This window comes from Schistosoma haematobium, chromosome ZW (genome assembly GCF_000699445.3).
Source record: "Schistosoma haematobium chromosome ZW, whole genome shotgun sequence".
Classification (NCBI taxonomy): domain Eukaryota; kingdom Metazoa; phylum Platyhelminthes; class Trematoda; order Strigeidida; family Schistosomatidae; genus Schistosoma; species Schistosoma haematobium.
Genome location: NC_067195.1, coordinates 59,873,048 through 59,893,102, shown reverse-complemented (window position 1 = coordinate 59,893,102; position 20,055 = coordinate 59,873,048). Strand labels below are relative to the sequence as shown.

At 34.0% G+C, this 20,055-nt stretch overlaps 1 protein-coding gene across 2 annotated transcripts in view; it reads left to right on the top strand.

The window, feature by feature from the left end:
- The window catches only part of MS3_00004035 (uncharacterized protein), a 72,168-nt gene extending 53,086 nt beyond the window's left edge, over positions 1 to 19,082 (top strand). The window contains exons 9-14 of one of the 2 annotated variants that reach the window (XM_051211924.1): positions 284 to 440; positions 2,287 to 2,421; positions 4,187 to 4,312; positions 7,969 to 8,293; positions 11,374 to 16,061; positions 17,335 to 19,082. In XM_051211924.1, the coding sequence (XP_051072042.1) occupies positions 284 to 440; positions 2,287 to 2,421; positions 4,187 to 4,312; positions 7,969 to 8,288 (738 nt within the window). In that variant the 3' untranslated portion in view covers positions 8,289 to 8,293; positions 11,374 to 16,061; positions 17,335 to 19,082. Of the gene's footprint in view, positions 1 to 283; positions 441 to 2,286; positions 2,422 to 4,186; positions 4,313 to 7,968; positions 8,294 to 11,373; positions 16,062 to 17,334 lie in introns of those variants that run through there. The other variant, XM_051211925.1, reaches the window with a different exon arrangement.
- Positions 19,083 to 20,055: the final 973 nt, after the last annotated feature.

Below are 20,055 nucleotides of genomic sequence, written 5' to 3'. Positions count from 1 at the left end.
ACTTTGCTTGAAGTTTATCCATTTTCTCATAAAGAGAGAATGAAAGAAATTAGTTCATTTTATACACCGTAAACTTTTCAATTTTTGTGTGGTCATACAAATTGTTAATAAATTTGGTTATCAATTACACAGTGATTTATGACTTATAATGTAGGTTTTTGTTTGCTTTTATGAACTTAAGAAAATTTTCAACATGAAAACTGAAAACATGAAATGATCAATCATTTAAATGAAATTATTATTGTGTCAGTTTATTTACACTAATTTTAAATTATGATTGCAGGAACCAAGTAAACCAACATCAGCAATAATTACAGTTGAAGATATCTGTCCGGATGGTTCACGTCGCTGTCGTTCTGGTCAGTGCCTACCAGCTGGAAGATTCTGTGATGGAGTGAGGGATTGCGATGATGGTTCAGATGAAGATCCTAAAATGTGCAGTGAGTAGGACAAATAATTTGTTGATTTGACTGAAAAAATTAAATTACGAAGAATAATTTAAACTTACCAACCTGTTCTATGTTATTATGATTAGTCGATTCCGGGAACTTAACTTATGCCTGAATTTAGATTCACCCTCTTCGTATAATTACTTACATGATAAACTGACCGACATATAAGGCTTTTGAACTGTACACTAATTATCGACATAACACTATAATCAGATAATATCTTGACCGTTGCAGTTTATTCTTACATTTAATTTTGTTGATGAGGTTACTTTTCCAAGCCTCCTAATGTTAGAAATATATTATTAACCTGGAAGAGAAAAAGAGAAAGATTTTGCAAAAATATATTCTCTAACAATGGTATTCTTTTGTTCCAAATATCATCAACAATATAAATTTAACAGAATCTTTAGTCTGAACATTTGTGATTGTAAACGAATGCGGAATCTAAATTGTATTTGACTTTCGTATTTTTTCAGAGAACTAAAGTTATTGAATATAAATGAAATTTTTACAACATACAGACATACTACATATATATGTACAACATACACTTAGAAAACTAATAATATGTGCGGAAGAAAGCACAAACAACTTGTCAAAAAAAACCGTTAACAAACATAGAAGAACACTTACACCGAAAGGGACTAAACTACAATACAAGTAACGCCTCAGAACTGGGATCACCACTCAAAACTGCCGTGAAGAAACTCAACGGGAAATAAGACAAACTATGGTACCGCTAACTTGACTAATGAAACATAACACTCAACTGACTTCACAAGAACAAAAAGCGTTGAAAAAACTCAGAACGAGAGAAGATATCGTCATATTTCCAGCGGACGAACGATGCACAACAGTGATTATGGACAAAGAAGAATATATCAAGAAAGCCGAGGAACTACTTGAGAATAAAAGCGTATACAAACCAATGGACCCAAATCCACTTAAAAGTTTGGACAACCAAATCTCAAAGTTTTTAAACAAGCTCGTCAAAGCAGGACAAATATCAGAACAAGATTAATGGAGAATGAAATTCAATGCACCATTACTCCTTTGGTTCTACGGTAGGTCAAAAATACACATCAAATATGCCACTACGTTCAATTGTAGCACTCCCCGGAACCACAGCACACAACTTATCAAGAGAAATTTCACGAATATCTAAACATCTACTAGATTCATTCAATCACTCCATCAAATTCTTCATACAATATAGGCGAGGTTCCAAATTATTTTCTAACCAATGGTTTAAAGAAACCTTCCACGAAAGATAAATAAAACTAATTGTCCGACAGAATATATATGCTGTGTTTTTCTGTTTTATCACATATCATTACCATGTATCAATACTAATCTGTGCATACAACTGAAGATTTTTAGACATTTTAGCGATATTCTAATTGTTTTTTTTATAATCCACATGGTATATTAATTATGAAATCACTTTAATAATAAAGTATTTGTAGTCATTGACCAATTGTTCATTGAGCAATACATCTTCAACAATGTTCATTCTTCTCATTCACACTCAATAAAGTTATCTGTTTAGCGATGAATATAGTCTTTTACAGACAAAATTATTATCTATATTACTAATCTCGTATTGTATAAAAATATCTCTGAAGAGATAACGGATATAAACAGCATAAGTTGATTTCCAGTATTTCATGTATTTAAATCGTATATTTAAAAAAGCTATTTAAGTAGTATCTAATTGTCAGAAAATTATCATTGAACTTTCTTGAATAACCTAATTTTTCGTCAAATAAATATCTGTAATTTTGTTTTGTTCTGCTTGTTTATTTATTTATTTTTTACATCAACTATTCATTAGATATTTGTGATCCACTTTCAAGAAAATGTGAATATTATCAAGGAAAAGAATCGACAGTACCAACATTTATGGTACATTGGACTTGTGATGGTGAAAATGATTGTGGAAATGGTTTTGATGAATCAAATTGTGAAGGTAAACAAATAAACAATTTTAAATTAAAATATACATTCATAATAAATTTACTTATCATGTATTAAAATCTTTTGGATAGATTATAGTAAATTTCGATTTATTGTTTTATCAAATCATATTCTATATGATAAATTTCCCTTAGAAACTGAAGAACTGAATATAATTTTTTAAAAATGAGGGGAGCATTATTCGAATGATAGTCAATTATTGTGTCAATAATAACAATAAATTTTAGTCAAGTTATTCTAGATACGTGATCTGATTGTTTCGAAGTATTAATTAAAAAAACTATTTCATTTTTCGATAGTTGAGATCATTAGTTAATTGAAGCTAGACCACCATAGGAAATCTGGAAGCATTGGATGGCTGTCTCGTCCTATTGTAGGACTCTTCAGCAGTGCGCATCCATTATCCTGCACACGATATTCTTCTTTTTTGTTAGATTTTATTTAATCCAAAAAGAAATAGCTGATAATTAACCATAAAATGCAACCCAATGTAACGTATAAAATTAGTGAGAGAGAAATGAATTAATTGAATTTATTGATATTTCATTGGACAAAGCAAATGATCTAAGTCGACAAGATATCTCTGGAAATGTTTTTTTTCTTTTGAGGATGGTAGAATAAGATTTTTGGTTGTTATCATGAGTAAATTCATATTATATACCAAATAACAAACTTAGAAAAGACAAATCTTATTTGTACTGTACCCTACAATTATATACTTCTCATTATAGATGTTGTGGAGAATACTAAGTTTTTTATTGAGATCATGAACCGATTGATGTTAGATCACCATTGAAAACCTGGAAGCACTAGATGACCGTTTCGTCTTATCGTAGGGCTCCTCAGCAGTACGTATCCACAATCCCGCTCGCGCGATTCGAACTCGGGGCCTTCAGTCTCGCGCGCGAACGCTTAACCTACTGTGCCACTTAGCCGGCATCCAATTATGTTAATGTGTAGCCTCAACCAATCCACGAAATTGCGCGACCATCTTCCGTTGTACCGAGGTAGATGCTTGTCTCTACCCGACACAAATTAGCTCCACTGATCACGGCTTCTTACTAGAACTCTGAGAATTCCCTCACGAAGCTAGCACTAGTGAGCTAATGGTAATTATCAGTATAGGTGTTATGGAGATTGTTAAGTTTTTGATTGAGATCATGAACCGATTGATGTTAGACCACTTGACTGACCAATTGATTTTTCTAACTACGGTGTAATTATAATCAAATGATAGACAGAATAAAATGTCTATCCTTTAGATAGAAACCAAAAATATAACCTTCCTAACACAGTTATTACTAGATTTAATTAAATGGTTTTTTTTATCTTAACAATTTGAAATTAAACCTTGTATTAGTGAACTAGACAAGCGTAAGAGTTATTCATATTGTCGATTATCTTTGGTAATTAATAAAGTGGATAGATTTTAAAGGTTTTACCATTTTTCTCAATAATGTACATTATTGAAACTATACAAAATATACATAGTTTTAAACAGTTACTGTAAATTCAAAGATATTGCCATAAAAGCCATTCGATAACTCTTCTAGCTAATATTATTAGTGTGTTTTCTGTGTTCCCTGACGTGCAACCATTCAGATATTAACGTATTTATCGAATTCAACATCATTTCTAAGTATTTCAATTTGTATTCACCAATTTATTAATTGAACATGTTGGTCTATTCATAACATTTGCAAAGTATACATGGTATAAATTTAAATAAAGTATTTTTTTCTCAATTCCTTTATAAGCACGAGCTTCAGAACGTTGTCAAGATCGAATGTTTAGTTGTAGACGAGATGGTCGTCAAATTCCAATGGCTTTTGTATGTGACAAGGATCGAGATTGTAGTGATGGTGAAGATGAATTAACTTGTGGTAAGCTTGTTTAAAACAAACCACTAGAGTTTTATTATTTAAATAAACACTGTTCATTGGCAAAAAAACACAGGGTTTTCAAAAATATTTCTAAAGATGATAAGCCTATAATTTTAATGGATCTAAAAATGTAGGAATTTAGTACTTCTATGTACTTGAATTACATTTTTTTTAAAATATTATAAAGGATTATAAACAGTTTGAGGATATCGTTAAGAAAATATTCTCTCCTGAAATGTCATTAATTTTCCTATAACGACAAAATAGATTCCCGTTGACAAATAAATATGAATTTCAATGGTTAAGATCATGAGTCAGTTGAAGCTAGACCACCATGGAAAACCTGGAAGCACTGATTTTTCATGGTGATCTAGCTTCAACTGACTCATGATCTTAACCATTGAAATTACTATAATATCCACAAAACCCATCTGAAAATATGTATATATCAGCTACCTGGAAAGTGAATGAGATAAATCAAACATAAATTATAAAATGTGTAAACTAGTTCAAAGAAAATTAATAAATAATAAACAATTATTACATAACCTATTTATTGGACTGTTGTTTAAATAAAGAATTTAAGTATTCATTGTAATGATAATTAAATTTAAATAGAATATTTAAAATATCTATTTATGATAAGAAAGTCCAACTATATATATATATATCTTGTAGATAATATAAATTTGATATTTACTTAATATACATACTGTGGTGCATAGTAATCTAATTAAAATAAATTATTCACTAATGGTTTGTTTAACTACAAAGTTAAAACTATAATTGTAGTATGTATTACTGATATTGACAGATATAAGTAGTATGTATTAATAATCGAAAGTGAAATACCTGGCAGTAGAAAGTTAAGACGATCGAAGAAATTTAAACTAGAACAAAATATGATTGGTGTGAAAATGAAGGAATAATCAAATCTGTGACAATTGATTGACATTTTGAAAATTAAGTGTTTATTGTATGGTTCTTAAATTTTGTATTCGCATAGATCCGCTTATTCCTACTTGTATGCTCTCATTCACTACACAATCACTTAATTCAAGATATGTGTTTATTCATACATATTTTAGGAGTATATATGTTTTCAGGTTAACAATGAGACAAAAAAGATTTTAGTTTCTCTTACATTGGATTATGAGTATAGCTCGTAGGTATTCTGTTTGTAGGCATAAATAAAATAATTTTAGTTACACAATCCAAAATAAAACTGATGTAAATAAATAGATACTTTTAAAATTCAATCAGTTCAAAGTGATATATCTTTAATGTTAGGTGGAAGCTTTGTATTTAAGATTGATGATTGTTGTCACTCTGCAGTTTTGAGATGCGATTAAGCTTTTGCTAAACTGAGAGTTTCATGCTCTTGATTATCAAATATTCTACTTATCTTTGACATTGGGTGATATGAGTTCATATTTCATTAGAGGTAATAATCCCTTTAAGATTCCAGATGAGTTATACTGTTGAGTAACAACTAGCATGAAATGTAAGTGTACAGTCATAAAGAAGAAAACTGTTCTAATATCAAAAAACAATTAGTGCTGTCTTCATCATGATGATTAAAAATTCAAATATCTGAATTAAGTCAATAATATCAATTTAAGAAGAATGATGTGCAAACGTATCTTCCAGATAAAACAGTTTTTATGTCTTTTAGATAACTATAGATAATAAACAGAAAATCTTATACTCTAATCTTCTGTTTATATGTGTACGGATGATTAGATTGGTTATTATTACCATTGTTGTTAAATATAATGAAGCACATATTTCGGCCAGAAGTTGATATTTGATCCTGAATTCTACACTCAGTGAAATGGCTCTTAGTACATTGTAATAGTATGCATTCAGCCGAGAATAAAGTGGAAGGTCTCTTATTGATTAAAAAACATTCATAAGCTTCTAGACTATTTCATAAAAAGAATTTATTGTTTAACGTTAAATTATTTGATAGTAAGTGGCGTGGAGTGAAATGGTCAAACGCTTCGACAATTCCACTTATCGTAAAAGTCCAATCAGCCCTATTGTTTTGGCGTCTGACGAAATCTCGGCACGAATTCAGAAAGCTCGTTTGGCTTTTGCCAACTAACGTCACCTATGGCGAAGGCAAGATATCCGTCTATAAATTAAAGGAAAAGTATACTTTGCAGCAGTTCGTTCTGTTCTACTTCACTACTGCACAACGCGACCATTCAGAGTAGAAGATACTCGTAGGTTACTAGTATTTGGTCACATATTTCGTAGAAATATTGCTCGCACCTGCTGAGATCACTGGGTAAGTAATAGTGAGGTTAGACGCAGGGTATTAGGGAATGGTGGTAAATCAATTGTTAAGATTGCGATTCTTCATCGACTGAGATGGTTGGGCCACATGTTATATATGCACGGACACCGATTAATACGGCGCGCAATGATGGCTGGTGTTGGAGATGGTTGGGAGAAAGTCAGGGGCGGCCAAACCAGAACGTGGCATCAGTTCTTGGAGTCACTAACTTCTGATTTGAGCCATGTTGGTAGATGCAGACTAATTGGTTGCGGTCCGCGTGACTATCGTAACCAACGGTTAGAGACTCTGGGTGACATGGCTCAGAATCGACCACAATGGCGTAGATGTATACACTCTTTGTCTTCCCCTAAACTATGAGATTAAAATCGTTTCAACATTAAAATTACTTCATACCTTTCTTTCGACGAACCAATTCTTTCTTCCTGTATCATATCCTTATATGCAATCTTTGTCTACATATATATTACTATCATTAAAGTATTTGCTTATATGAATTTGGTGTTTATCTTGCTGTGCTATTGAGGCATGGCCACTTGGATTGATGCATATATGTCCCTGGTCCTATGTTGTAGCTAAGCGACTGAATAAAGTGGCGTGGACTACATTGATAAGTCATTTAGAATAATAATAAACAGTACGCCTGATTAATAGATGCCTCTGCCTAATTACCAGTTATCAAACTGTGTTCATAATCAAATACTTAATGGTAAGTAAAGACTAGCTTCTATTGTTTTGTAGTATCCGCGAAAATGATCCAATAAGATGATAAGGTTCAAAATAAACTGAATAACTCTTTAACAGTTTCATAAAGATTATACTAAAATATCATTAACATCACCTAAATTATTATTCTCTTCTGAAAGAGATGCTTTAGAATCTTTAGTATGTTCATGAACTTAGTCAAATGTGCATATTTGAAGATAACTACCTAGGTCGTTTAGACTTACTTTAGGTGCTTTCTGTCAATTATGACACGATTTTATTTGCAACCGTAAAGAATCATAGGCTTTATCATCTATCAGTATAAAATTGGAAAATATAAACTATGAATCAGTTTCATGTGTAACACTATTACTCCTATCAAGATCTAAGTATCAGTTTTTTCAAGGTCCAATAACTATAAACTAAAGTATGCGATTATTATAAATCCAAATATTTCATCGTGTTTACCTAATATTGTTATTCAAGGAAATTCAACACACCATAATCCCTAATCACTTATAACAGACTATCCGAGTGCTTACAATAATGATTTATAGAATATTGCCGTTAAAAAAACTGTCTTCAAAAGCATTTAGTTCGTATGTTAGTATTATTCATGTTTGATTGCTTTGAATAACTAATTTTATAGCTCCGCCAATGATTGCCGAACCACGTACTACACGTTACTCTGTTCGTAGAGGTGATACTGTAGTTCTTGTTTGTGAAGTCACAGGCAATCCTGTGCCCTATGTGATATGGCGCTTCAATTGGGGATGTCTTCCTGAGGAACCCAGTCGTTTCAGAATAAGCAATGTACCCAGAAACTGTAATGCACCAATGCCAACTGTCGTGAGTACCCTGACAATTTCAAATGTAAGACCAGGAGATGATGGAATTTATAACTGTGAAGGTCTTTCAGGAGCTACTCGAGCGTTATCCAATGACTTAGTTGTCATGATCGGAGGTTAAATAATGTAAGTGATAATTTTGATTGCCTAACATCCTTTTTAAATTCCTGGTTTCAGAAACTCATATATTTTCCATGTTCCTAAATGAGCTTTATTCTTGATATATCCTTCATGTTTAAATCTGTGAATCCTAAATTATTTTTTTGTAAAAATTTACAAAACCTTCCGAAGATCATGAAAAAACTAACGTTATATGGATTTTGTTGGTCCTAATTTTAATCGTTGTTAGAGGTGAATATTTGAAATATAACTTTATCCAAACGAAAAAATATGCAATATCAGGTACTGACTCCACAAACAACATGTTCAGCTATGCCTTTCACCCCTATTGGAGCATAAGTTACTGAGCAGAATTTTTCAGCCAACTCTGTCGTTTGCCCTCCTTTCCAGTTCTTTCAAAGTTCTGTTCATTCTTTCCATGTTGGCCTCCAAGTCCTGGCGCAACGGGTTCCTTAGTATGCCCCTTTTTCTTTTGCCTTGAGGATTCCAAGTTAGGGGTTTCAATGTGGTGCAGTATAATAATTTCCTCAATGTACATCCTGTCCACCAACTCCATCATCTTTCCGTAATTTCCTCTTCAGTTCGAAACTGGTTTGTTCTCTCCCATAGTAGGCTGTTACTGATGGTATCTGGTTAATGAATGTTGAATATCTTGCGTTGGCAATTGTTTAGAAATACTTGGGTCTTTTTGATGATGGTTGTAGTAGTTCTCCAAGTTTCAGCTCCGTACAGTAGGACTTTGTTGACTTTCATATCGAAATTTCCGACTTTGATATTGGTTGACAGTTGTTTTGAATTCCATATGTTATTCAGTTGTAGGGATCATGTCCTTGCTTTGCCGATCATTCCCCTGACACTTTCATCAGATCCATCTTGTTTACTAATGATGCTGTCCAGCTATGTAAAATTTCCACATCACGCGGAGCTCCTCCATCAAGTGTGATTTGATTGGTGCTGGCGGTGTTGTACTTCAGTATCTTGCTTTTTACCCTGTGTATATTGATGTGTGTTACTGCAGAGGCTGCTGCTACACTAGCTGTCTTCACCTGAATGTTTTGTTGTGCATAGGATAGAAGAGCTAGGTAATCTATGAAGTTCAAAACGTCTAGCCGCATCCAACTCTCCATTGTATTCCATGGTTTCCCTGAGATGTGAACGTTTCCATAATCCATCCAACAACCAGAAGAAAGAGAAAAGGTGAGAGTAAGCGGTCTTCCTGACACCAATCATCAACTTGAATGCATCTATGAGAGCTGCCTTTTGTGCACAACTTTGAAATTTGGTCCCTCTTAAGAGTTCCGTTTTATGTTGGCAATCTTTTCACAAGCACCATAATGTAGCAAAAACTCCGCCTGCAGCTCTTCCAGAGTTACTGCCGGTCTCAAGCCCGGGTAAAGGAGGAGGGTTTGGCATGAGGTTAGAGTCCCCATCCCGTAGAAAACTAACTCGCTAAAAAAACGCTTACCAGAAAAAATTATTCAAACCATTTTAACTCTGCCCTGGGAGTTAGAAGGTCTTCATTTAGAAGAATTATGACGCTTCATGGTGAAAGCCGAGTTCCTTCGGAAGCCACAAGGCCGATGCCCCTTCTAACAACCAGAGCGAAAAGTTCTATAGGTATATGGAACGCCCGAACAATGTTGGAGACCGGGAAGACCAGTGAAATAGCAGCGGAAATGAGGAGATACAACTTGGCAGTATTGGGAATCAGCGAAACCCACTGGATCCAAGCTGGACAGAAAAGGCTAGCTACGGGAGAAATGCTGCTATACTCCGGTCACGAAGAGGACAATGTTCCACACACTCAGGGAGTCGCTCTTATGCTGTCCAAAGTAGCACGAAATGCACTTGTAGGATGGAAATCTCACGGATCCAGAATCATCAAAGCGTCATTCAAGACAAAGAAGGAGGGGATCTTAATGAATATTATCCAATGTTATGCACCCACCAATGATAGCAACGACGACATTAAAGGTCAGTTCTACGAGCGGCTGCAGTTAATCATAGAGAAGTGCCCAAGAAAGGACCTCACCATTCTGATGGGAGATCTAAATGCCAAAGTCGGAATAGACAACACTGGATATGAAGATATTATGGGACGACATGGACTGGGAGAAAGAAACGAAAATGGAGAAAGATTTGCAAATCTATGTGCATTCAACAAATTGGTCATAGGAGGCACAATATTTCCACACAAGCGTATACACAAGGCTACATGGATCTCACCGGACCACATTACAGAGAACCAAATAGATCATATTTGCATCAACAAAAAATTCCGAAGGACAATGGAAGATGTGAGAACCAGGAGAGGTGCTGACGTAGCTTCAGATCACCACCTAGTTGTAGCCAATTTGAAACTGAAGCTAAAAAAGAACTGGACAAGTGGACAAACAGCAATACAAAGGTTCAATACAGCCTTCCTTCGAGATACTAACAAAATCAACGAATTCAAGATATCTCTCAACAACAGGTTCCAAGCCTTACAGGATCTACTGAAGGAAGAAGAAACTACTATGGAGGACAACTGGAAAAGTATCAAAGAAGCATAAACTTCGACGTGTCAGGAGGTTCTGGGTCTAAAGAAACACCATCATAAAGAATGGAGCTCTATAGAAACACTAGACAAGATCAAAGAAAAGAAGAACAAGAAGACAGCAATTAACAACAGCCGAACACGAACAGAGAAAGTCCTAGTATGGGACTCCTCAGCAGTGCGCATCCATGACCTCGCCCCTTACGAGATTCGAACCCAGAACCTACTGGTTTCGCTCGCGAGCACTTAATCACTAGACCACTGAGCCGGCATCCAAGGGTGTTAATGCCGTCCAGTGCTTCCAGGTTTTCCATGGTGGTCTAGCTTCAATTGACTCATGATTTCAATCAGTGAAACTAAATATGAATCATACAAATTTGTCATGTATTTCCTAACTAGTATAATATACTTTCTAATGTTCATTAAATTAAACTTTAAATAGAATTAAAGATAATAAATATTTGTTATACATATTTATTTTATTCCACAAAATTAAAAATATCATTATTCTATTTAATCATTTTATTACTTTTCTATACTTTCATTATAGTTATCAGGTTTCATGAGAAGTCAATAACAACTTCCAATAAATAAAAAAAACAACATTGAATTTATTTAAATAAATCAATTTTAAAAAAAACAGAGACATTTTAGAAGTGTTTTCTTTTTAGTTATTAATATTCCTATTCAGTTTGAATTTGTTCTATTCTTTTCCAAATATAATGAAGTAAACAATTTAAACAAGCAAATTTTTAAAATATTTATATACATATATATATCAACAGTTAAAACAAACAAACATTTAGCTATATTCAGTAATAAAAAAAACTTATTTATTTTACATATTTATTTATCAATTATTATATAAGAATTAAATGTTTCAATCATAAACAAAACTATTAATTCAAATGATCAATTCAATATTCAATAATAAAGTGCATTTTTCAAAAAAATGTTTTAATGAATCACATTTAGTAATTTTACATTATCAGATATAATTATTTAATTATACTGTCAATTTATTTTCATTATTTAAAGAAAAACGACAATCAACCAAAGGGAAATAATTCAACTTTGTATTGAATATGAATAATTTCTATGGTAAATTAATAGAATTGTTTAATGTTAAAGATTTCAATGAACAAATGGTATATATTCTTCAATATGATGTTTTTATTTTATTTTTCAGCTTAATAATGATACAAATTGAGTTATTAATCTTAATTAATTATAATGTTATTTTAGAAATATTTACGCTTAAAAAATATTTTTTTTTCTTTTTCATGTTTAAATAAAAAATGCTAATATTTCTTTGAATTGATTATGTTCTATGTTGCTTTGGAGATTTTGTTTCTTAGAATAACTAAGTATCCATGACAATTCATACTTAGTAAACGTCTGAATATACATTTTTTAAAAAAAAGATGAGTGAAATCTGAACTTCCTGTCATGAATGCTTTTTAAACAATTAAGCATAAGTTGGTTAATGGTAACTACTGAGATTTGTAAAAAAAAGAAATTTTGCTACATTTTTGGCAAAATCTTGTAATTTGAGCTACATGGTTTAACACAAGATCTTCCATTTTCTTTCTTATTGGACATCATCATCGGTACCCAGTTAAAGTGAAAATGAGTCTTTCAGAATTACATTATAAGAGCTGAACTAGTGTTTTTTGATGGTTATTTTTGCTGTCTCTGTATGCTCCGGCAACTTTGTATATCTCTAGATTCTAATCAACTGTTTTGTTCGATTGACCTCTAACCATATCACTCAGTGACCTTCTTCATATGTTTGGAAAAACTGAGTCTATATTGATATGATTTTCAGCTACCTATCGGACTAAATATCATACTTCTCTATGTTTTCTAAACTTTTTGGAATTATCTCGGACCACATAAAACATAAAATCACTGCTTCTGTTTAATAGGAACTATTTGAGTAACTAGTGTTATCCGGTCACTAGGTAAATGATATTATAAAACGATGTAAATTGACAGGTGAATGAATGCTTTAAGAATTAGCTTTCCGAACTATCATATCATTTTCTTTGTCCAGTGCCTCCAGATCTTCAATGGTGATCTGGTTTAGTTCAGTTCACGATTTCAATGAAAGTAAACAATCTTCACGATCTCATATTCAAAATTTTCCTTTTTGTTGATTAATTACTCTGAGTAGGAGAATTCATGATTTCAGAGAACAAATTCCCAAGAAATTTCGACATAGAAGAGAAAACGGTTTTCGAAGTTCGGTTAAGGGCCATCTGTTCAGTATGGAATAAAGATATATACAGTGTGCTCATCCAAAATATTCAGTACAACTCCTTTCTATCAAAATTCGCAGAGGCTATAGAAATTAGGAAACATAAATATCCTTTTTGTGTTTAACAGGAGACTGTCTCAATTCCAACTCCGTAAGTACGAAAAAACCAGTATTAATAGGTTAATTTTATGTTTCAAAAAATCATCAACACTGTTCAGTGGTCCCAATTTAATTTTCTGTCTTACCTTTTCGCGTTTTTTATAAATCGTTCGTTTTGTTACATAACTACATCCCATTACTACCACTATAATTACATATTATAACAGTGTTAAATGGTTTTAATTTAAGATCACAATTCTACCGATCACTGAAAAAATTAATTCCTAAAGGTTGTACGCTAATATTATCATCGAACTTGATTTACTAGCTTATATTTGGTAGGAAAGAATACATGAAACATAATCACCTCATTGTATTCTACAAATATTATAGTTTATACTATTTTTAAGCTTGTGAAGTGGACAAGTTGTACAAAATCTTTTTGTAGCTGGAATTTAATAGTATTCGCATTAGCAGAAAAGAGAGATCATGTCCTAGCTATGACATTTTTCAGTCTGGTCTATGCAGTATCATCTCAACTTTCAGCTTCTTTTCGGGTCAAGCAGAAAATTTGACACTCATTATGACCATGAGTTGCCAATGCCAAATCCAAATTCATTGGTTACGTTGACCCTACCTTTGGAATATCAGGCGACTGTGAAATAATAAAATTTACTTACACAAGATGATAGACTCAGTGAAAAATGAACTTAATCTCCTCTATAACTCGGAATCTGGCATTCCTAAAGCAGTGTTCTTATTGGTATGCTAATGTAATTTTCAAGACTACCTCGCCTTTGTTTACTCAGGTATACACAATTCACTGTACGGAATTCAATTTTATTATTCGCCTAATTTCCATTTTAATGTGAGACAAAGACATGAATTCGTATGTACACATCTTTTAAAAATCGGATGAACTCCTGACTTTAAATCCACTAATTAGCAAGATCGATTACGAACATTCAGGTTTATCGGCATTCCAACGAGTGTCGAAATGAAGTACATTAATGTTTTCCATTACATCTGAGACAATTTATATGTCAAAAGCTCCGACAAACAGGACATCAACAACATTAAACAACCGACAGAAAGTTCGATGTCCATATCTGTCAGTTGGCAGTAATACCTTCACTACCGATTGCTGATGTCGTATCTGAGTTTGATGGTTTAATCGAGTTACCATTATGCACAGAAAGTGGAGAAAAAAAGCAAAGTACCAACAAACTATTTTGAAACCATTTGAACATCAAGATAAGGAGACCACTGCGGTCAAATTTGGAAAATTGTATTGTGTAACATTCACACATCAGTTGTCAGATATATTCCTAAAATAGGATGGCAAAGAGAATTGACCTTACTCATCCGAAAACTTGAAAATTCGTTGAAATTCGTTGGAACTGAACATTTAGACATGTTATAGAAAGTTAAAAGTATAACTGACATTTACATCTACGGTACTTTGACAAATCTCATCCCTTGCAGTTCAATCTTAAATAATGATCACTATAATCGATGTCGGTTCATTTTGCACTCACCCGTTTGTATATACCCTAATTAGGTTAAATTCAATCTAAGCACGATGTCCAACTGATAACTTGACACCCCACGGACTGATGAATAAACTTGACAAAATACTTCCAAGGCTATTACATAAACCGAAACTACTTACCATCAAATATTTTATTTTCTTTAAACACGCCTACGACACAGTGAAACTAGCTAGATAATTGAACAATACTCTATTGTATCCTATCTTTGAAATAATTTCTCTGTTCGGTCCTGAAAGCTATTGTCTAGTAAGTTTAGCTGACACAGTTGTCAAGATTCTAAAGAGGTTATTTGAAAACAACTATTTAAGCAATCGGACAAGATCTTGGTACTCCAAATAATAGCATGTTTTCCGAATTGGTTGTTCAGGCTTCTAAGTTGTTATTGGCAAAGAAACATCCACTGGCATCCCAGGTCACAGGTTACCGAAAGATGCAATCTTCACTCACTTCAGTAACGGTTGTAGTAAAGTTCCATGTGCCCAACTTCTATCTGGGTTAGGCAACACGGGTTGGGAGTAATTTAATGCTGCATACAGATGGAGATGATTAACAGAGGCTCCTAGTGTAATCTTTGCTTAGTCTTCTTTCTTTTATTCGTAAATAATCCCCAAAGTCTTTCGTTTCGCTCAGTCTTGATATTTGCGGACTGTAACAAGATATATGACGTTATACAAACTGAAAGGAACACTATAGATTTCTGAAATGCTACAACAAATTATTAGAATTATCGAATACTTGTGTTGAATTACTTTTTTTGCAAACACACGGTAACCTTGGAAGTGATATCAGTCAAAACTCAAAGTTCGCTGCGCAATCCTAAGTGGAAGCTGTTTTAAAAACTTTGAAAAAATACATGGCTTATTCGATCACCGGGATACCAAGACGTCTATAACTTTGAGTACAACAATTGTCCACCCACATTTTGAGTGAGTCATGCGAACATCCATCTCCTTCCCTCAAAAAGACTGTGGTCCGTTAGGAAAGAACTAAAAATTGGCAAGTGAATCAATCTCTAACCTTTTGTATGATGAACCAGCTACTATTATACAGGAAGACTCCAGATGGCCCATTCTCAACTTTCAACCTAAATAACGGTTATGAATTGATATTTTTCGTTTGTGTAGCTTTCAGGAACGAAAGATTTGTACTTTAAGATGCACAGCATGCCCTGAAAATCTGCCATAACTGGTTAAATACTCTATGAATTGTATTGATCGCAACTGACTTCGTGACTTACTTGGTTAGTGTGACTAGGTAACACTTCTCATGAACCAAGTTTACTGACACACAGTGTCAGTGAGGAGACGTTGAGAAATAGGATTTCTGGTAAGTCAAATGTTGGTCATTTCACACATAAAACGTAAAAGGCTTCCCAGTCTGGTTCTCCTGAAAACCAATGTAAAATTACGCTGACCCACAAGGGTATATTATATAACTGTGAATTGCCCAGAGACTGGAAATACGCCATAAAAAGTCCGATGTATAAAGCTGGGAGTAGGGATTTAGTTAGTAACTATAGACCCATTAGCTCAACTTGTGCACTTGTAAAACTGATGGAAAAAATCATTCGGATATATGTTATAAGCTATGTTGAAGGGTATAATCTTTTCTCCAGGGAACAACATGGTTTTCGAAGAGGTCTATCATGCTTGACAAATCTTCTCATCACAAAAGAAGATTGGGCTGCTGCAAAAGATCGGAATATTCCTGTGGATGTGATCTTCATAGATCACAGTAAAGCCTTCGATATAATCTCCCACTCTGGTCTTAAATTTAAACGGGAACTTTTTGGAATCCATTATACAGTCGTAGATTGGATAAGTAACTTTCTCCGTGACAGGAGACAAAAGGTAAGGGTAAATTGGGCTCTCTCCTCGTGGGTACCTGTAAAGAGTGGAGTTCCCCAAGGTACAATCCTCGGTCCTCTTCTCTTTTTACTTTATGTAAATGAATTACCAACTGTAGCAAAATCATCCGTTCTACTCTTCGCTGATGACATAAAAATTTGGAGACCCCTACGCAGTATGTCAGATAGGATGGTATTACAAAATGATCTTAGCTTATTGGTGGCATGGTTGGACAGGTGGTCACTAGAAGTAAATCCCAATAAGACTGTGATGATGCAAATAAATAACTATGATGAATCGTATCACTATACAATATGTTGATTCATGCTACCCAAAGTAAGAAACTATAAAGATTTAGGAGTCATATTAAGCAGTGATCTCAAAGCCACTAGTCACTGTAAGACTGCTGCTGCGAAAGGCTATAGGGCATTATGGTCAATTCGTGGGTTTTTCCAATATTTAAATGATGAAATGTTTAGATTATTATACCCGATTTATGTGCAACCACATTTAGAATATGGGATTCAAGCAGCTAGTCCTTTTTTCAAGTATGAAGCAGAGATGCTGGAAAGTCTAACGACGAGGTACTAAGACGGTACAAGGTCTGTCTGGCCTATCCTATGAAGAAAGACTGATACACCTTAACTTATTTCGTTATCTCACCATAGAGTACGGGGTGATCTAATATTGGCTTATAGTATACTGAACGATGACCTTGGTATTAACACGTCTTATCTTTTACTTCCGTCTAGGACTAATCATTTGAGAGGACATTCGAAGAAAGCTCAAAAATTAAATCGTTTACGTTTGGAGTTTCGTTTCTCGCACTGAGTAATGAATTACTGGAATTCTCTACCGGAACACGTAATATCAGCACCTTCTGTTAATATATTCAAAACGAGATTGGACCTCCACAGTATTACAAACTGCAGGGATTAATATAGGTTGATAGACCTCCTATCCTTTTTACTCAAAACTGAAGAAGACTGAAGACTGTTTACCTAAACGCATGACCACCGCTCCTTCAGAAAACACATTTGTGGACAAGACATTTTGTGGCCCATTACCTGACTCCGATTTGATCGTATGTTGATTGCCATCGAAATATACATGTCACCAATTCCGTACATATTTATCGATTTAACTCGCGTTAGCGAATAACGAAATTAAAATTATTCAAATACGAGAATGGAGTTTTGAATACGTATACTTAGTACAATCGTCGATCAGAATAGACGTTCAGAGAGACGAAGAGAAGAAAGCGAAGAGGAGATGGCAAAGCGAAACGGATTGATGCGCGGTGGAGAAGGCGAGTAAGCCAACTTGATTTAACCGACCATGAATTGATATTTATAGTCGAACAAAAATAAGCTGCAGATATGTGATGTTTAAGATAAGAAATTTACATACATACGCTTACGTAAAAACGGTTGGGGTTGATAAGCGATTAATTAACAAGATCAAAGTACGGCTCCAGAAGAATAAATAAATTGGTCTGTCCAAAGGCTAGAATAATCTGTGCAGGCTTGACATAGTACCAGACCCTGCAGGTTAAACAGGGCATCCTCATCGTCACAATTAAAGAAAGCTTTTCATTCTTTAGACTTCTTTAAAATGAGTATGTAGTATTTAGCTAAACTGTCAAACAATATACAGTGCTCTTCTTTCTTCTTCGACTGAGTTGAGGAAAAATATTCGTTTCAACTATGACCAGACTATGTATGCAGTCAATACAACCACTCATAATCGGCAAAAGCCTTTCTCTTACCAAAACGTCAGAGGATTGCAGTAAATCTCTTGTATTAGGAATAAACAACAAGCGAAGAAACACCGACAGGTTTTGTGGTTGAAATAGTTTATTAATTGTTGCTTTACCCTCGTGTAAAATTTTCACACCCTTTGTTAAACAGAGTACGCACTGTCAAGAACTTCTAGAAATAAAGCTTGATGGATATTATTCACTGAGTTGTATTTTGTTTATTAATATACGTATAGTTTGCATTTCGGTATATCTTTGTCTGGACACTCCCTATTCTTGTTAAAATAGTAGAACAGACCATCTCGTCGCTTCAGTTTTTTAACAAATCCCGTATTTGTCCACTTCTCTGGATCAGCATTATTATAGTTCTCAAAACATTCGTAAATAATATAAAACGAAAAAACTTACAAAATATTCCACTTCGTCTCTGTAACCTGCCAACTGAAACCTATATGCATTTTCGACTTCAGTAGACCAATGAGATGCACGCCGCATCCCAGTTGGCTTTGTATTCTCCATCTGACTTTTTCAACAACGTTGAATTTACTGTTACTATGACAACTGTTGTTTATATCTCGGTGTTCAGAAACTTTGTGAAAAGTTCATATAAACTTATCGCTATGCACATACTCTTATCTTGGTTTTAAGAAGCGGTCTAGGATCTCAAGCTATAAAAGTGAAGGTATTCTAGCCACTCAACTGTCCTGTTCCAAGTAAATTGCTCAAATATTTGGAAATATTGAATACTATGTTAACTTAGCTGACTACCGTTCTAAGGTTTGCGTAGCATTACGCACCCATTAGTGGTCTGGCGTGATGTTTGAGCAAGTGTCTTCAGTTGAAGTGTCTCCTGTCAACTTAATGATATCAGCAACAATGTCGAAGACTTGAATTATTATTTGATTTCAGGACTTATCTACCACTATAGATGTTCTGTCTTTTTGGTTTGTCTTTAAGTTTCAGAACGATAAGGCTGTGGAAATTCGAGAGCGAGCATCGTTTCACTGAGGTATCTTTCGATTGTTTGTAATAGGATTCTAAAAATAGACTTTAAAGGAATTGTTCGAACACAATAATTATCAGTAACGCAGTCAATATGTTGAAATAACATCGTATACGTGTCCACCAAAATGAGCTAATACATGAAAATCATGAAATTTAACATAGGCTGAAATGCTTCAATAACCAAAAATGTTACGTTTGCCACAAGATATAGTGAAAATAAAATAGTGATGAATAAAATTTTCAACTGCTTGTAATTCCCGTGAAATGTTACGGCCCTTGCCAAGCCATCCAGTAGTATGGTCACTAAATATAGAACAATTTGGTGGTTCATGTTAGGGTCAACCACGACCAACGCCCGTCAATCAATTGATTGCCATGGACTGTCCTGTGCAGCAGTGGTCGCGCACTTTTTGTAACTTCTCTTATCAGTATATTTCTGTGATAACATTGTTTGTGTTGTAAGATCATCAAAGTAGCCATAGTACCTGGATGTGACGAAAGGGCAGTTTGATTTAGGTATTAACCGTGAGGTGTGAATTCGACACAAGCTGACTGATCCCGTCCTACTGAAGCAGACCACCAATCATCGACTAAGATAGCCTGTGTTGGCTTAATACATGGTCTTGTGGACGACTCAGAGTAATCCAGCTCACGTACTTTACTTTTCTAACATTTACGAAATTATCTACCGAAGGGTTGTAATCTCATC